The 18,228-nt window shown below is 38.1% G+C and overlaps 1 protein-coding gene across 3 annotated transcripts in view; it reads left to right on the top strand.

The window, feature by feature from the left end:
• Positions 1–215: 215 nt before the first annotated feature.
• csf1rb (colony stimulating factor 1 receptor, b) overlaps positions 216–18,228 on the top strand; it is a 38,950-nt gene continuing 20,937 nt past the window's right edge. The window contains exons 1-5 of one of the 3 annotated variants that reach the window (XM_073935528.1): positions 216–318; positions 7,018–7,475; positions 14,192–14,452; positions 15,759–16,043; positions 17,308–17,441. In XM_073935528.1, coding sequence (XP_073791629.1) covers positions 15,875–16,043; positions 17,308–17,441 — 303 coding nt within the window. In that variant the 5' untranslated portion in view covers positions 216–318; positions 7,018–7,475; positions 14,192–14,452; positions 15,759–15,874. Of the gene's footprint in view, positions 319–7,017; positions 7,476–12,225; positions 12,322–14,191; positions 14,453–15,758; positions 16,044–17,307; positions 17,442–18,228 lie in introns of those variants that run through there. The other 2 variants (XM_009295703.5, XM_073935527.1) reach the window with 2 other exon arrangements.

Consider the following 18,228-nt stretch of genomic DNA (forward strand, 5'->3'; position numbering starts at 1 on the left):
ATGGTACACACTTTTCGAAATGTCCTTGCTAGTTTAAACAAATGCAAAATAACGATTGGTTAAAATCCATCTTGCATCTGATGGACGGAAAGAAACGGTTGGTACCAAAAAAAAAAAGAGGCAGTGTTGATTTCTCAACGGACACAAAGTTCAGCAGTCTGGAGAGGAAGTTTAAATGCGCGAGGTTAAGTGGATTGTGTCTTTACACCTTAGCCAGTTTCCTCACAATTTTTCAGACGAGCAGATCACGGTGTTTACCAGCCAAAATGATGCTCTGTGTCGCTCTCATCATTGCAGTGCTGACCTGTATGGCCAAAGGTGAGTTTAATCCTATTTCTGTACTGACAAATATACAGTCGCAATTATTCACCCTCCTGTGAATTTCTTTTTCCAATATTTCCCAAATGATGTTTAACAGAGCAAGGAATTTTACACAGTATTTCCTGTAAGGGTTTTTCTTCTTCTGGAGAAAGTCTTATTGATTTTATTTCAGCAGTTTTTAATTGTTTTAAACCCATTTTAAGGTCAATATTATTAGCCCCCTTAAGCAATATGTGTTATTATGGATATGGATTGCCTACAGAACCAACCACCGTTATACGCCAACGTTCCTAGTGAAGCCTTTAAATGTCACTTTAAGCTGAATACTAGTATCTTGAAGAACATCTAGTCAAATATTATTTACTGTCATCATAGCAAAGATAAAAGAAATCTTAGAAATGAGTTATTAAAATATTATGTTTAGAAATGTGTTGAAAAAATCTTTACAGTAAATAAAAACTGATAAAAAAGATATACAGGAGGGGCTAATAATGCAGGAGGGCTAATAATTCTGACTTCAACTATATATATATATATAGTGTGTGTGTGTGTGTGTGTGTGTGTACAGTTAGATCTTCTATACTCAATTATGCATTATGTTCTATGCAAGACTACATGTCAAGCAGATGATGAAGGCTTCTACAAGATGTGTAATGTCCAGTTGTTAAAGGCAAAATCGGCTCTATTTTATGATATGCCTTGTTCCATTATTTACCATATTCATTTATTTTAAAATTCAATCAGCTCAGCAAAATTTAAGTTTTGTATACTTCTGTATACCTCTATGTATAATTTGTTTTCCATATGCATGCATGTATTTAGAGTTAATTTTAGCCAAAATTATTATTTCTTTCTTATTTTTTTGGATAAACCTATTTTTTGGCATTTAAAAAAATGTTTACACAATAGTTTTCATGTTTTTTTTTTTTTTGTATTACAGGTAATTAGTTAACAGGTAACATGTTGCTTTTTAAAGCTATTAGTTGACTTTTGAAAAGCAACTAGTTTACTTACTTTTTTAAGTTAAGTCAACTAATTGCTTTAAAAGCAGTGGGTTTACTTCATTTTCTTTTAATTAAAGTGATTATTCATTCATTTTCTTTTCGGCTTAATCACTTTATTAATCCGGGGTCGCCACAGCGGAATAAACCAAAACTTATCCAGCACATTTTTATGCAGCGGATGCCCTTTCAGCCGCAACGCATCACAGGGAAACATCCATTCACACTCATTCACACACACACACTACGGACAATTTAGCCTACTCAATTCACCTGTACTGCATGTCTTTTACTTGTCGGGGAAACTGGTGCACCCGGAGGAAACCTACGCCAACACGGAGAGAACATGCAAACTCCACACAGAAATGCCAACTGACCCAGCCGAGGCTCCAACCAGCGACCTTCTTGCTTCTTGCTTCTCACCGTGTCGCCCCATTAAATTGATTAGTTGACTTGAATTAAAAAAGTGAGCAAACCTGTTTCATTTAAAGCCATTAGTTGATTGAAGTTGGTTGCCTTAAAAATTTAAGTTGAGTAAACTTCTTATACAGTGTAGTTGACTTAAAAAAGTGAGTAAACCTGTTGCTTTTAAAGCGATTAGTTGACTTTACTTAAAATAAGAGAGTAAACCTGCTGCTTTTACAGCGATTAGTTGACTTTACTTAAAATAACTGAGTAAACCTGCTGCTTTTACAGCGATTAGTTGACTTTACTTAAAATAACTGAGTAAACCTGCTGCTTTTACAGCGATTAGTTGACTTTACTTAAAATTAAAGAGTAAACCTGCTGCTTTTACAGCGATTAGTTGACTTTACTTAAAATTAAAGAGTAAACCTGCTGCTTTTACAGCGATTAGTTGACTTTACTTAAAATAAGTGAGTAAACCTGCTGCTTTTACAGCGATTAGTTGACTTTACTTAAAATTAAAGAGTAAACCTGCTGCTTTTACAGCGATTAGGTGACTTTACTTAAAATTAAAGAGTAAACCTGTTGCTTTTACAGCGATTAGTTGACTTTACTTAAAATTAAAGAGTAAACCTGCTGCTTTTATAGCGATTAGTTGACTTTGAGTGTAGAGTTCAGTGTAGAGAACTGGGTTGTTTCAGCTTAATTTAAATAGATAGTTTGAACAAACAGCAAATGTAATGTTTTGAGTGTGTACAGTGTTACTCAAAAATCGTAAAAATATGTCTTCAATAACAACAATCCCAGAGCATATTGTTTAACACCAGGGATGAAGAATACTGTGAATGTATTGTTTGCATGAAAAATAGATATTTTTTAAAAATTATTATAAAAAATAGTTTAAGTCAACTAAAAAGTTCCAAGTAGCAACAGGTTTGCTTCCTATTTTCAGTAGCCATTCACTTTTTACAGTGTGGATTTCATCAGAGTTTGGCATTTTTAGTTTATTTAATCAAAACTACAAAAAATTTATGCATTTTGATCAATTAATATAAGTGTACACCATTATTATTCTTTTTTCTTTTGCTCAATTAAATTAACTTTTCTAGTCATCTCAACTTATATCAATCAAACAGTTAAACTTTGCAGGACTGATAAAATTACTAAAATAAGTTAGGGTAACATAAACTGATGACTTTTGCCATTTCTGCACTGTAAAAAAATACTAATCGCTTTAAAAGCAACAGGTCTACTAACTTATTTTAAGTAGTCATCTAATTGCTTTAAAAGCAGCAGGTTTACTCACTTATTTTAAGTAGTCATCTAATTGCTTTAAAAGCAGCAGGTTTACTCACTTATTTTAAGTAGTCATCTAATTGCTTTAAAAGCAACAGGTTTATTCACTTATTTTAAGTAAAGTCAACTAATCGCTGTAAAAGCAGCAGGTTTATTCACTTATTTTAAGTAAAGTCAACTAATCGCTGTAAAAGCAGCAGGTTTACTCAGTTATTTTAAGTAAAGTCAACTAATCGCTTTAAAAGCAGCAGGTTTACTCCCTTTATTGAAGTAAAGTCAACTAATGGGTATGAAAGCAGCAGGTTTACTCAGTTATTTTAAGTAAAGTCAACTAATCGCTGTAAAAGCAGCAGGTTTACTCAGTTATTTTAAGTAAAGTCAACTAATCGCTGTAAAAGCAGCAGGTTTACTCAGTTATTTTAAGTAAAGACAACTAATCGCTGTAAAAGCAACAGGTTTACTCACTTATTTTAAGTAAAGTCAACTAATCGCTGTAAAAGCAACATGTTTACTCACTTATTTTAAGTAAAGTCAACTAACTCTTTTTTTACAGTGTGTCATTTTTTAAAGCTGGGTTCCACACAATCGATTTGTGTTGGGACAACGTGAAGGAATGAAGTTAACTTACTACTCTGTAAAAACAAACAAACAAAGTTGACTCAGCAAAGTTTTAAGGCAACACACTTCAGGACATTCTTAAGTTGACTCAACTTTCAACCCAATCACTACAGTTGACTCGATTAAAGTTGAGTAAATGTCCTGAAGTTTGTTGCTTTAAAATTTTAAGTTGAGTCAAGTTAGTTTTTTTCCAGTGTGGTTTTTACAAATTTAAGTGGATTGACCATAAAACAATTAGGTTGGCCCTGAAAAATACTACACTGTAAGCCACACAATTATTTCATGTTGTCTCAACATAAATCAATTAAGTTAACTTAAATGTTTTTACAAATTAAACTGAAAGTTGATTGAACACAAAACAATTACGTTATTCCACAAAACCTGCAATGATTGTGTTACTTTAGCTCATTATAAATAGGTAGTTTGAACAAACAACAGCACATGTAATATTATAAGAGTGTACAGTGTTACAAACAATCATGAAAATATGTATTCAATAACAACAATCCCGTATTAACTAACACCAGCTATGAGGAATACAGTGCATGTATTGTGTGCATGGAAAACACTTGCAGTTTTGGGCAGGTGTGTTATATTTGTGGCTTTAATGGTCAGGGTTGTAACAGGCCTGTCTTTGCTTTTGGTGTGTCCTGTTTGACACAAAGCAGAAGTGAAAGTGGGAATGGGAAACAGACCCCTGGGATGTGGCTGTGTGTGCAATGGGCCACCGGTGCAATGTGTTTCCTGAGGGAGCCAGTTTAAGGGGCTGCTGAAATCAGACGTCCCCCCCCCCCCCTTCCCTCAGACACTAACATTTTAGGCTCGCTCTCGTTTCCCTTTTCTAAAGTTAAAAATAAGGTTTAGGGCCCCTTCTTTAAAAAATTGTGACAAGACCCTGCGCCGTTGCACAAAAACACTGATCCAAAAGTCGTGTCTCACAATTTCCGCTATTTCTCGGCCGCCTTAGACGTTTGCACGTTACGCTTTTTATCAGATCAACATGTTAAGTGTTGCTGATGCGTGATCTGCTGTATTTTATATTAAAATAAGTCTATGAATGCATGTTTTTCAAAAGAGATACTGCAGATCTTCAAAACATTGAACATCTGACATGATTTAATCAGCTTTTTTTATTAATATGATTTTTTTCTGTAAATTGACAGTTTTCTGAGTTTCTTTTCTTTTGTTTATGCTTTTGAATTGCATTATAGAGTCTTGATCTTTCCTACAACACTTTTTGATGTTGAAAAGTTTTTAAAAGAGACTTTTTATTTACATTTTGAAATAGTTTGAAGTGATATATAGTCTTGGTTGGTGTTGTAAATCAGTGGTTCTCAAAGTGGGGGTCGCGAGACAATAAGGGGGATCGCCTGGTGATTTCCAAAACAATCATATATGTTAATAAACTATTAGAATGACCATATTTTGTCCATAAATTGCAGTAGATAAAAAATAATATTTATAAGTTCCATTAAAAAACATGCAATTAAACAGCCATCAGCTTTTCAATTCTTCTTCCATTGGAGTGCAACCTCACTAGATTAATGACACAGCAATAGTGTTAGTTGCAGTGGATTGATTATCAAAAATCGACTGCAGGGCTGTCATGCTATTGATTTGACACCGTTAGATGTTAATTTGATGTCGTTTTGACGTCAAGGTAGTTTACGTGCATTACAGGGATACAAAATCCAGTTCAAATTTGTCATTTGTAGTTGAAGCTTTCAGATGAGCAACATTTTTTTGTATATTTTTGTACTTTTTGTGTTGTTATATTGGTGCCTAAAAAGCCGTCAATGTGCGGACGTCAAATAGACGTCAAGGTTTTGACATCAAAATTTAGATTTGCATTTCACACGTGTTTTTTAGACGTCATGATGTCAATTTAGTGTCGTTTTGACATCATGAGTGTTTACATGCAAATCGAGATCATCAAGAGCTCAGATGCGAAATCCTCTAAGTGCCGTCTAAAATTTTCATCTAAAATGAGCATTTTTATCAGGCTGTTGTGTGTAGTTTAAGTAATAATTACTCTTAGTGCAAGAGAATAGGTTATTTGCATTGCCTTTAAAGTGAAATATTCATTCATTTTCTATTTAGCTTAGTCCCTTTATTAATCTAAGGTCGCCACAGTGAAATGAACCGGCTAAAGTGAAATAACTAAACATAAGGAAAAGGAAAAACCCTAATTTCAGACGGTTTTTGCATCTAAACTCTTCATTCGTGAGTAACTTTTAAATGTACAAACTTTTCTTATATTATAATACTCAAAAAACAATCATCAAAATTCGTTTTGTATTCCAGACGTGTTTCTTTGACATCAATTTGATGTTGTTTTGATGTCAGGGTGCTCGCTGGGTAGTGAAGATTAGCTTATCTCTGTGTCTTTGACTTGGTCTGAACCTAAACTCTGAAAGGTAGACTAGAACAGTATAGCAGTATACAGCTGAAGTCAGAATTATTAGCCTTCCTGTATATTGTTGTTCCCCAATTTCTGTTTAACAGAAAGATTTTCCACGCATTTCTAATCATAATAGTTTCAATAACTCATTTCTAATAACTGATTTATTTTATCTTTGCCTTGATGACAGTAAATAATATTTGTCTAGATTTAGCTGTTACCAGTTTGCTCAGTAGCTCAGCTCGTACGTCGATGAACTTGAGATGCAGAGAGGAGTTAACCACGACGAAGGCGTTCGAGTCTGGTGAAGAACAGTTCAAGAAAGCTATTTAGACAAAAACAAAAGCCAAAAAATAAATAAATAAATAAACAAGTAAATAACAGGGTGAGAATGTGATAAAATCTGAAAACGTGGTAAAAATCAGGCGAGGGCTTTTCTTTTTCTGGATTGCTTTTTAAAATTGTTGGTTGTGTTTATGGAAGGGGGTGAACACGTCAATCTGTGCTTTTGAAAACACTATTGGTTGGGTTTAGGGAAGAAGGACATCTGTCACTTAGTCGACAGCGGCCTCTGGTGGATTTACGCGAGAACAGGAGGCGCAAATTCAACTCGCGAGAGAAATTTGAGATCTGAAAAAGCGTACACAGCGGCCTCTGGTGGATTCACGAAAACAAAAACTGCAAAAAACGTAGCTCCTGGGACGTATTTGGTGCTCTCCAGAAATGTATACAGGGGTACGTTTTCAGAGTGAGCCTGGGTTGTGATATTTAAATCTTCTTTCATTCTAGCCCAAATAAATCCCCTTTCATCAGAAAAAAATATTTTATAGGAAATACTGTGTAAAATTCCTTGCTCTGTTTAACATCATTTAGGAAATTCCTGAATTTTGGGCTAATAATTTTGACTTCACCTGTAAAATCTTTGTTTGAGGGGAAATGTTTGAAGCTTGCCATTATTATGTGTGCTCCCTTTAGCAAACGAAGAGCTAATCAGCCCCTATGATATGACAATGAGTCACTTGGAAAAGAGCAGCACGGATCCGCCGCAGACGCCAGCGTCTTCGGCCTGCTGTGGACTGGAGGATCTGAAGCATTCGCTGGCACAGCTGATCCAGGAGCAGCAGGACACCAGGAGCTGGTTTGGAGAGATGTTGAAGATCCTGAATCAGCTGCTGCAGGAGAATAAGGAGGTTTTGGGAGTCCAAGCGGAGGTGCTGAAGGTTCTGCGGGCCTCCAGTGTGCAGGGCGAACAGCAGCTCCAGCATCTGCAGAGCATGGCCCGTCTGCAGAGCCTCCTGGTGGAGAATCATCAGGCGCTGCTTCTGCAAGTGTCCCGCATCGCCGGCGCAGTGCAGGACGCCGCCAAGAGACAGCGCAAATAAATGCACCACATCCCTTGTGTGCTGGCAGGGGTGTTGTTGCATCCGCTCCGGGTGATTTTGAGTCTTAATTTGGCCACGGCTTTCTCTGTGTTTCAGCAAATGGAATGATTTTTGGTGATTTTGGTGACACGTATTTTGGGAAAATGCTTTGGAATATACAGTTGAAGTCAGAATTATTAGCCCCCCCGAATTATTTGCCTCCCTGTTTAATTTTCCCCCAATTTCTGTTTATCGGAGAGAAGGTTTTTACAACATTTCTACATGTAATAGTTTTAATAAATCATCTCTAATAACTGATTTATTTTATCTTTGCCATGATGACAGTAGTAATATTTTACTAGATATTCTTCAAGACACTTTTATACAGCTTAAAGTGACATTTAAAGGCTTCACTAGGTTATTTAGGTTAACTAGGCAGGTTAGATGGTTTGTTCTGTAGACTATCTAAAAATATATAGCTTAAAGGGACTAATTTTGTCCTAAAATGGCTTTAAAAAAATTAAAAACTGCTTTTATTCCAGCTGAAATAAAACAAATAAGACTTTCTGCAGAAGAAAAAATATTATCAGACATACTGTGAACATTTCCTTGCTCTGTTAAACATCATTTCGGAAATATTTAAAAAAGTGAAATAAATCAAGGGTGGGCTAATAATTTTGACTTCAACTGTATATATATATTTTAAATCTCATCACTCTGGGCAAATTTACTACCCATTCGTTATGTTTGGGACTGTTTTGACCCCATTGACTTCCATTATAATCACATTTTTTGATTGCAAAGGCATGACGGCGTATAATCAAGCATTACAAATTTGACTGTTGGTCATCAGTTGCAATGCAAGAAAAGCTTAGTTTCTGGCTTTTATATGGAATATAGTGTATGTGTGTGTGTGAGAGAGTGTGTGAAAGACCTTTACATACTTACCTCAATGTTTGACAAAGGCAAAACAAGCAGCTCATCTCTCATAACTAGGGCCAGACAGAATCTGTGGACATTTTTTGCTATTTCTGCACAGAGTTGTGTTAAAAATCAGCATCATAACTAAAACCTTAATATATTAATAAAATGTGATGCCTTTTTAACTTTTATTTAATGTTTACAATGCAAATACCATTAGATCCCGTTTATTTGGTAAACAAAGCAAGTCTCTCATATAACATATCTACTAAAAGACAGAAAAGATCACTTTACAAATTGTATTGTAAATAAATCATATGAACATTTTCATATTAATCAATAATATTTATATAATTAATTAAAGAACTGCATAAATTTAAATTATACACACATTTACACAAGTAAATAAACAGAATCAAAGATGGGTTAAAAATCTGCAGAATTCTGCGCACGCAGACTCCGTGTGGGCCTACTCATAACTCAGTAAACACAGTGTTTTACTCCACTGAACTCCATATAAAAGCCAGAAACTCCTTTGCTTGGGCCTATCTAAAGGGTTAATGCTGACAACTGATGATCAACCTTAAAACTGACACATTTGACCTCCTCCCAACAGGGAAAACCAGCAACAATTAAGAATGTCATGATTATATGCTGCCATTGCTTTGCAATCCAAAAATGTGATTATAATGGAAGTCAATGGGGCAAAAACAGCCCCCAACATAATGAAAAAATAGTCCATTTGAACAGTACACAAAGGGTTATCTAAATGCATGATGCAGTACTAACAACAGAGCACTTATAATAATAATAATAATTTAGCTAAGCATTAAATCAAGTAAATATCTTTGCTCGTAAATGTGTTTTTGTACTCTCTTATATGTAACTCTGGATTACAAACCCTGTTTTAAAGGGGACCTCTTTACAAGATGTAAAATAGTCCCTAGAGAAAGTGAGGTTTCAGCTCAAAATACCTCACAAATGATGTTTTAAAGCTCTCTGAAACTGACCCTTTTGGGCTTTGATCCTAATTTTGGTGACTGTCGCTTTAAACTCAAATGAGATCTGTTCAAATAGGGCGGAGCTATAAATGCCTGTTTGTCAGCATAGTGGCAGATTCAAAACAAGACTGTCATCTTATGCTAATGAGGGAGAGACGGTCACTAGTGGGCGGGGCTTTCCCCCAAAGGGAAACAAGGGTTACAAAGGGAGAATGTCAATCAGGGTTTCTGCAGACTGTTTTCATCAACTTTTTTTTTTTTAAATATTAATTTTTACCATTAGAATCTGGTTATATTCAAAGATTATTGCCAGATAACTGTGTTTAAACCCACTGTAGAACTGTTTTTGGCATAATAGGACCTCTGTAAGTTGGCCAACAATATATTGTATGAGTTAAAATGACTGATTTTTCTTTTATGCCAAAAATCATGGGAATATATTTTGAAATCAAAACCTATAATTGGTGCATCCCAAATTGCATACTTATTCTATTGTACAAATAATATAAGAAGCACATTCAAAATTCTAAAAAGAGTAAGTGCACTTAAATACCCAGATCATGCACCTAACCAAGAGATAAAGATAAAGGTGTAATGTTGAACACTTTACAACAGTCGCAGGGGCGGAGCTACTGGTTAAGGGGCGGAGCTATGAGATGCTAAGGTTGGCTTTCCTTCCTTATTTTGGATTTTGAAAGCAAATTTAGTTCATAGAAGTGATTATGCCGCATCCAGAATGATAAATACGGTTGTACTCATGATAGATACTATTTATTTCCCTAATTTGGCAACCATTAAATCTGTTAAGTAATTCGTTTAGTAAAAAAATAACCTTAGTATTATTTAATTTGTGATGACAATAAACTTTACACTACATGCATAGTGTGTAATTTGGGATGCAACTAATGTTTATTTTGTTAGTGCACATTGTTATTCTTCAGGTGAACTGTTATAATGTGCTATTAGTTAATAGTTTGTTTTGGTTATCGTCAATCAAAGTCTGATCATCTGCTTCTGTGTCTGGATTGGCTCCTTCTCTGATGATGTCAGTTTGACACGTCAGCCACAATATTTTTTTTTTGCCACGCCCCCTCTTACTGTTAGTTTGCTATGAGGGAATGATGCACAAGAAAGCCCCGCCCCCTACTCAATATTCAGTTTCAGTTGAAAGTACATCAGCATACTCTAATAAAAGACTGAGCAGCTTCCGGTTCACACGATATTTACTAAATATTATTTCCCATGATTACATATTTTCCCCTTCAAAAGTATCATTAGAGCTGGTCTTGTGGTCTGTGTTTGGATTGGCTGCTTCGTTGATGATGTCAGCTTGACACTTCAGCCACAATATTTTTAGCCACGCCCCTCTTGCTGCTAGTTTGCTATGAGAGAACGATGCACAAGAAAGCACCGCCCCCTACTCAATATTCAGTTTCATTTAGAAGTGCATGAACATACTTAAATAAGACTCAGCAGCTTCCGGTTTACACAATATTTACTAAATATTATTTACCATGATTACATATTCCCCCCTTCAAAAGTATCCTTGGGGCTGGTTCTGTGGTCTGTATTTGGATTGGCTTCTTCTCTAATGAAGTCAGTTTGACACTTCAGCCACAATATTTTTAGCCACGCCCCTCTTATTGTTAGAATGCTATGAGGTAATGATGCACAAGAAAGCCCTGCCCCCTACTCAATATTCAGTTTCAGTTGGAAGTGCATGAACATACTGAAATAAAAGACTCAGCAGCTTCCGGTTCTGCTGACTTTAACATCACGTTCTATGATTACATTTTGTACATGGTCTTCCATAAATAAATCAAATTTTAATTTTTGATTAGTAATATTCATTGCTGATAGATTAATTTAAACAACTTTAAAGGAAATTGACTCAATATGTAGATTATTTTAATCCTCCATATTCCAGATTGTCTCTCAGCCAAGTATTGTCATACAGAAAGTTTATTTATTCAACTTTCAGATGATTTCTAAATCTCATTTCCCTCCAAATAATGTCCTTTTGGCTGGTTTTGTGTGTCCGGGGTCACATATATAACATGTCTGTGTTTTCCTGAATGATTTTGTTTTGTACTGATGACTTTAACATTACCTGTTGCATGTGTTATGAACATAACTGGCATTCTGAAATTTCAATAAACAAGCTACTGATGATACTGCTGTGTGAAATCTGAATTAATGAACTAGTAAACGAATTAATAAATCACTCGTAATGCAGAACATGACAAAATCAACAGATGTTTTTATGGTAATTAATTTTAAATAATTCTATCAGTTTATATTTGGTATACAAATTTAACTTTGTTGTTTTTTTTGTCAGTTTGATTCATGTATGGGGCAGCACAGTGGCACAGTGGGTAGCACGTTTGCCTCACTGCAAGAAGGTCGCCGCTTCTAGCCCCGGCTGGGCCACTTGGCATTTCTGTGTGGAGTTTGCATGTTCTCCACATGTTGGCGTGGGTTTGCTCTGGTTTCCCCACAAGTCCAAAAACATGTGGTATACATGAAATGGGTAAGCTAAATTGTTAGTGTATGTGTATAAATGAGTGTGGTAAAAATATGCAGGATAAGTTGGCGGTTCATTCCACTGTGGCGACCCCTGAATAATAAAGGGACTAAGCCGATGAATGAATGATTCATTTAAGCTGTGATGACTTGAAAACCTCAATTGATTTAACAACAACAAAATAGCCAGCAATAACATATATATATATATATATATATATGTAGGAACCACCAACTATTCCAGCATTTCAATATGTATAATGCTGCGGATGCTCTTCTAGCCGCAACCCAGTACTGGGAAACACCCATACACACTCATTCACACACACTTATACACTACGGCCAATTCAGTTAATTCAATTCCCCTATAGCGCATGTGTTTGGACTGTGGGGGAAACCGGAGCACCCGAAGAAAACCCATGCCAACAAAGGGAGAACATGCAAACTCCACACAGAAATGCCAACTGACCCAGGTAAGTCATTGTATAATGATGGTTTGTTCTGTAGTCTATCACAAAAAAAGATAGCTCAAAGGGGCTAATATTTTTGACCGTAAAATGTTATTTAAATGTTATTCTAGCCAAAATAAAACAAATAAAACTTTCTCCAGAAGATAAAATATTATCAGACATGCTATGGAAATTTCTTTGCTCTGTTAAACATCATTTGGGAGATATTTAAAAAAGAAAAAACAAATCAAAGGGGCCTAATAATTCTGACTTCAACTGTATATTAACTTTTATTTTTAACTATTTCACTATTTTCCTGAGTGTATATAATCTATCGGTTATTACTGTCAGAAAATATCAGCATTCAATACATACTTTCAGTATCACCTTTGCTTAAAATCACCCGATTCTAATCCTGTTTATATGAAATAAGCTGCTGCTCCTGAGCAGGTATGATCCAACACAATCTCACGGCAATTCGTAACTTTTTCATTTAGTGGCTAATTCGTATGAATTTGTACGATCTAATTCGTACAATTTAGTACGATTTGCTTATCCCCCAATGACGGTTGGGGTTAAGGGTGGGGTTAGGTGCCACGCCTCCTTTTTAAAATCGTACCATTTCGTACTACTGAACTCGTACGAATTAGCCACTAAGTGTGGTTTATTCATAAACTAATTTCGAGAGGATCACGTGCTTATAATCAACACGGCTGGCTCCTTGTTAGCTCCGTAATCAGCCCTATTAGATAATTACGGAAGCATTATAAATACCCTGAGTTTTTCACTCCAGTTATCTTCGTCTTGAAGTCCCCCCCTTTCCACCCCTACATCCTCCCACTTTTTCTGATCGGGCGACACGGTGGCCCAGTGGCTAGCACTGTTGCCTCACAGCAAGAACACCGCCAGTCCAACCCATCGGGCTGGTTGGTGTTTCTGTGTGGAGTTTGCATGTTCTCCCCGTGTTCGCGTGGGTTTTCCCCGGGTTCCCCGGTTTCCTCCCACCGTCCAAAAACATAAACCACAGCCAATCGACTAAAACAAATTATCACCCAATACAACCTCAGTTCACACTTCTCACGGTGACAAGCAGGGGAGTTCTCGAGACCTACCTGACCTCGAATTCCCCTCTCGCCCTTCTAACGGGAGGGAGCCCCGGGCTCGAGGATATTACGAGCTCAGGGCTCTCTCCCGGGACAGCAAGCCAAATACGCTTTATTGATTATCAGCTAAGTGTGAACTCTTGAAACTGGCAAAACGTAAAATACTTACGTTTTTTCGTGAGATCAGGCTGTATGATCTCCAGACCTGTTGCAATGACAACAACTCTAAAGTTTTGAAGAATGAAATGATCCTGGATTATTTCAAATCCTCAATAACCAAATCCAGCTAATTGAGTAATCCAAATTCCCTCCTTACTCATCATGGCCTCCCAATCATCAACATCCAGCGAATTGCCTCTGTCACTGTCTCTCCACTTCACCTATCGCTGGTGTGTGGTGAGCGCACTGGCACTGTTGTCCTGTGGCTGCCGTCAAATCATCCAAGTGGATGCTGCACACGGGGGGTGGGGTGGAGAGACCAGCCTCATGATTGTGAAGCGCTTTGGGTGTATGGCCATACACATTAAATACGCTATATAAATACACGTTACATTTTTTGTTTTACTTTTAAAGAAGCAAACCAACACTGCAGAAAATACTGGGTTCCATGCGATCCCTTCATCTTGTCCCAATGAGAATCCATTGAAAAGTTGTCCCCAAAAAACTTAAGAATTGTGTTGTTTCACCTCATTTTAAATAATAAGTCTTTTTTTTTTTTGAGTGAATAAATCAGTGAAAAGGTTAACGCTGATTCTACATAAGCCTTTTCCCTCCTCTGTGTGTCTGAGCAGAGTTTGCGGCACCGGTGATAAAGCTGAACGGGACTCCGCTGAAGGACTCGGAGGTGGTTTTGTCAGCAAACACATCCTTCGTTCTGCACTGCGACGGACAGGCGGAGATCATATGGAAGACCAGGCGCAGAATACACCAGAAAAACCTCTCACAGAACGAGCTGGTCGTCCAAAAAGCCACTGCAGAGCACACGGGAACATACCGCTGCAGCTACAGGAGCCACACAGACATCTACTCAGAGATCCACTTATATGTGAAAGGTAAGTCGTATGCTTTAGTTATGGCACAGTGATTATGACAAAATAATTTAATAAATTAAAGTTCAACAGGTTGATTATGACAAACTATTTTTGATGTGGGGGGGGGGGGGGTCCTAAAATTCCTTAATACCTAAACCTAACTACAACCTTAATAACTAGGCAGAAGATTAGTCATTTATTGGTAAGATAATTCTGTTAAAAGCAAGACTTCGAAATGTGTCCATAACAACTAAGATCTAATCAGAGGTGCATTTCCCAAAACCATCGTTAGCCAACTAAGGTCACAAGTTCCGTCTTTAAAAATATAGTTTGTTAATTTGCCGTTTCCCAAATCCATCGTTCCAACAAACATTCGCAAACTACGTCGCAAACTTCTGCGCTTGCAACTACACCTCTGGAGATGTAGTTAGAAGCAGAGTTCGTGGCAGTGTTCTATTCCCACTTATCCCCCCTATGCCCTAATCATTTAGAACATTCCAACATTTAAACTTGGAATTATTAAAAATAAAAAAGCATTAAGGTCATCTCTCTTATTTGCTTTCAAAGTATTTTTACAGTTCAGTTTTAGCGATCTTCATGTTTACAATTGTGCTCCCTTCGCAGTGCACTTTGAAAACATTGATGTCATTTTGAACACTAAAAGCTATAGGTGACCTATTATTTAAAAGAGGAATTTATGTTACATCTCCTAAGCTTGTGAAAACAAAAAGCATACATTAATTCCTTTCATTTATAGTAGGTTATTAGGAGGGTAGCACGATCACCTCACAGCAAGAAGGTTGCTGGTTCAAGCCCTGGCTGGGTCAGTTGGCATTTCTGTGTGGAGTTTGCATGTTCTCCTTGTGTTCGCAAGGGTTTCCCCCGCAGTCCAAAGACAGCTTTAGTCCCTTTATTAATCTGGGGTCGCCACAGCGGAATGAACCACCAACTTTTTCAGCATATGTTTTACGCAGCGGATGCACTTCCAGCTGCAACCCAACACTGGGAAACATCCATACACTCTCACTCACACACATATACTACATACAATTTAGCTTACCCAATTCACCTATAGCGCATGTGTTTGGATTGTGGGGGAAACTGGAGCTCCCGGAGGAAACCCACGTGAACACGGGGAGAACATGCAAACTCCACACAGATTCACCAACTGACCTAGCTGGGGCTTGAACCAGCAACTTTCTTGCTGTGAGGCGATTGTGCTACCCACTGCCCCACCGTGCTCAACTAACTTTACTTTCTTCTTAATGGTGTTCTTGTCAGTTTTTTTTTCAGTTTGCTGAAATATCTGTATGTTTCTCTAAAACAGATCCCGACAAAGCCTTTACTACGTCTCAAACCCGAGTTATAGTCATAAAAGAAGGCTCGAGCTTCTTGCTGGACTGCTTGCTGACAAATCCAGCAGGGACAGAGTTTTCGCTCCAGATGACAAACGGATCCGCTGTTCCTCCTGGGATGAATTATACTGCGGATCCCAGACGCGGCATACTGATACCAAACCTTCAGCCGAGCTACACCGGAGATTACGTCTGTATGGTGAACATGAGCGGAGTCCAATGGAAATCAAAAGTCTTCCAAATCACCGTCATAAAAAGTGAGTCTGTTTTCTAAAACCCTCAGCTGGAGTCAAGATTATTCGCCCTCTTGTGAATTACTCAACCCAGGCTCATTCTGAAAACGTAGCCCCGCGGACGTTTCTGGAGACCGCGATTTACGTGGCCGGAGGTACGTATGGCCGCATTTAGTTTTTTTCAAGCGACGTTGCGGGGCGCCGCTCCTCTTCATGCTCGCCGGCTGGGCTGACGGCTCGCCTCCTCCGTGTGGAGGGCTTTCCCGGCGCAACCAGTTTGTCCGGTTAGCTCTTCGTGTTACATCGGCGGAGCGGAGGAGGAGGAGCCGGCCGGGTTCGATGACCGGGTTCAAGTCCAGGTAGGAGTAGTTCCAGAAATCAGGTAAGACAAAAAACAGAATCCAAAAAATGAAGGGAACGAGTTCGTAATGGGGTGAGAATGCGGCGAAATCCAAAAACGCGGTCAAAATCGGACGGATTTTCTTTTCCTGCACGGCTTTCGTAAGTTGTCGCTTGAGTTTAGGGAAGAAGGAGGAGGAGGAGGGGGGCAGTCAGGTCGGCTGATTGGCCGGCCGCCCAGTCAATCGTTCAGTCATTCAGCCAGTTGGTCAGTCGTGCTCGCGAGAAGCGTTCGAGACGCGAAAAAGCGCACACAGCGGCCTCTCGCGGGTTTGCGAAAACAAAAACTGCACAAATTTGTACCTCCCTGAACGTAAAATCGCAGCCTCCAGAAACATTCGGTTACGTTTCCAGAATGGGCCTGGGTTGGAATTACTTCCCAAATGATGTTTAACAGATTCAGGAATTTTTCACAGTATTTCCTATAATATTTTTTTCTTCTGGAGAAAGTCTTATTTGTTTTATTTCAGCTAAAATAAAAGCAGTTTTCAATTTTTTAAAAGCCATTTTAAGGTCAATATTATTAGCCCCTTTAAGCAATGTGTTTTGGATTGTCTACAAAACACACTGTTATACATGGACTTGCCTAATTACCCTATCTTTACCCTAATTAACCTAGTTAAGCCTTTAGATGTCACTTTAAGCTGAACACTAGTGTCTTGAAGAATGTCAAGTCAAATATTATGTGCTGTCATCATAGCAAAGATAAAAGAAATCAGTTATTAGAGATGAGTTATTAACACTATTATGATTAGAAACGTGTTGAGAAAGTCTTCTTTCTGTTAAACAGAAATTGGGGAAAAAATACCGGAGGGTTTATAATTGATTCTGTATGCCAAATATCTTCTCTTATTGTACCAATTCAGCATTACTGATCTATTCACTGCAGAAGCACAGGAGCCTCCATCAGTGTCTCTTCCAGCTCTACAGTATGTGCGGATTGTTGGAGAATCACTGCAAATCCCCTGTTACATCCAAAACCATAATCATTACTACAACTTCACCTGGAGCTCACCAAAAAAGGTGAATTGCACTGTAAATACATCATTTATTTGAGTGTAGACTGTACAAAATGTTGGCTACTGTCACGTTCCGGTAAAGGGAAAAAGGAGCAAGGACCCAAGCGCAGAGTGAAGTAGGATTTATTAATTAAAAAGTAAAATAAAAGGCAAAAATAAACAACCCCGAGGGGGAAAACACTACTACAACAAACAATAAATCAAACAAACAAACAAACTTGACTGGGCAGGTACGACAAGGCAAGACAGGTAAACATCGACAACATATGATGACGAACTCGCAAAGGACTGAAAACATGAGGGGGAATATAAAGCAAAAAGTAAATTGACACACAGGTGAACATGACAAACTAATAATGATTAAACAAGGAGGGTGGGACTAGACAATAGACGGGAGAGCGCATGACACAGAGAGACAATACAAGCCATGCGCTCACATAACACAACACTGAAGCACACGACAAAAGCACGTGACCACAATGTAAACACCGAGCCACGTGCTTTGACAAAAGACGCAAGACACGAGCACACGATGAATGAAAGCACTCACCATGCGCTCACACACGCAGCATGCATGCTTCATCCCAGCGCCGACCAAAACCGAAACCTACAAGACTGAGACGCTGGGAATGAAACACCATGCTGCTGACAGACGAAAACACAAACACGAGTACAAGAGCGCACGCGTCTGAGGGACGCAGAGCGCGCACGCGGCTGCGTCAAGCAGGAGCGCGCACACTCTGCGTACACCCACGACGGCACGCGCGCACACAGAGACAGAAACAGGACCA

Source organism: Danio rerio, chromosome 21 (assembly GCF_049306965.1).
Source record: "Danio rerio strain Tuebingen ecotype United States chromosome 21, GRCz12tu, whole genome shotgun sequence".
NCBI classification, from domain to species: domain Eukaryota; kingdom Metazoa; phylum Chordata; class Actinopteri; order Cypriniformes; family Danionidae; genus Danio; species Danio rerio.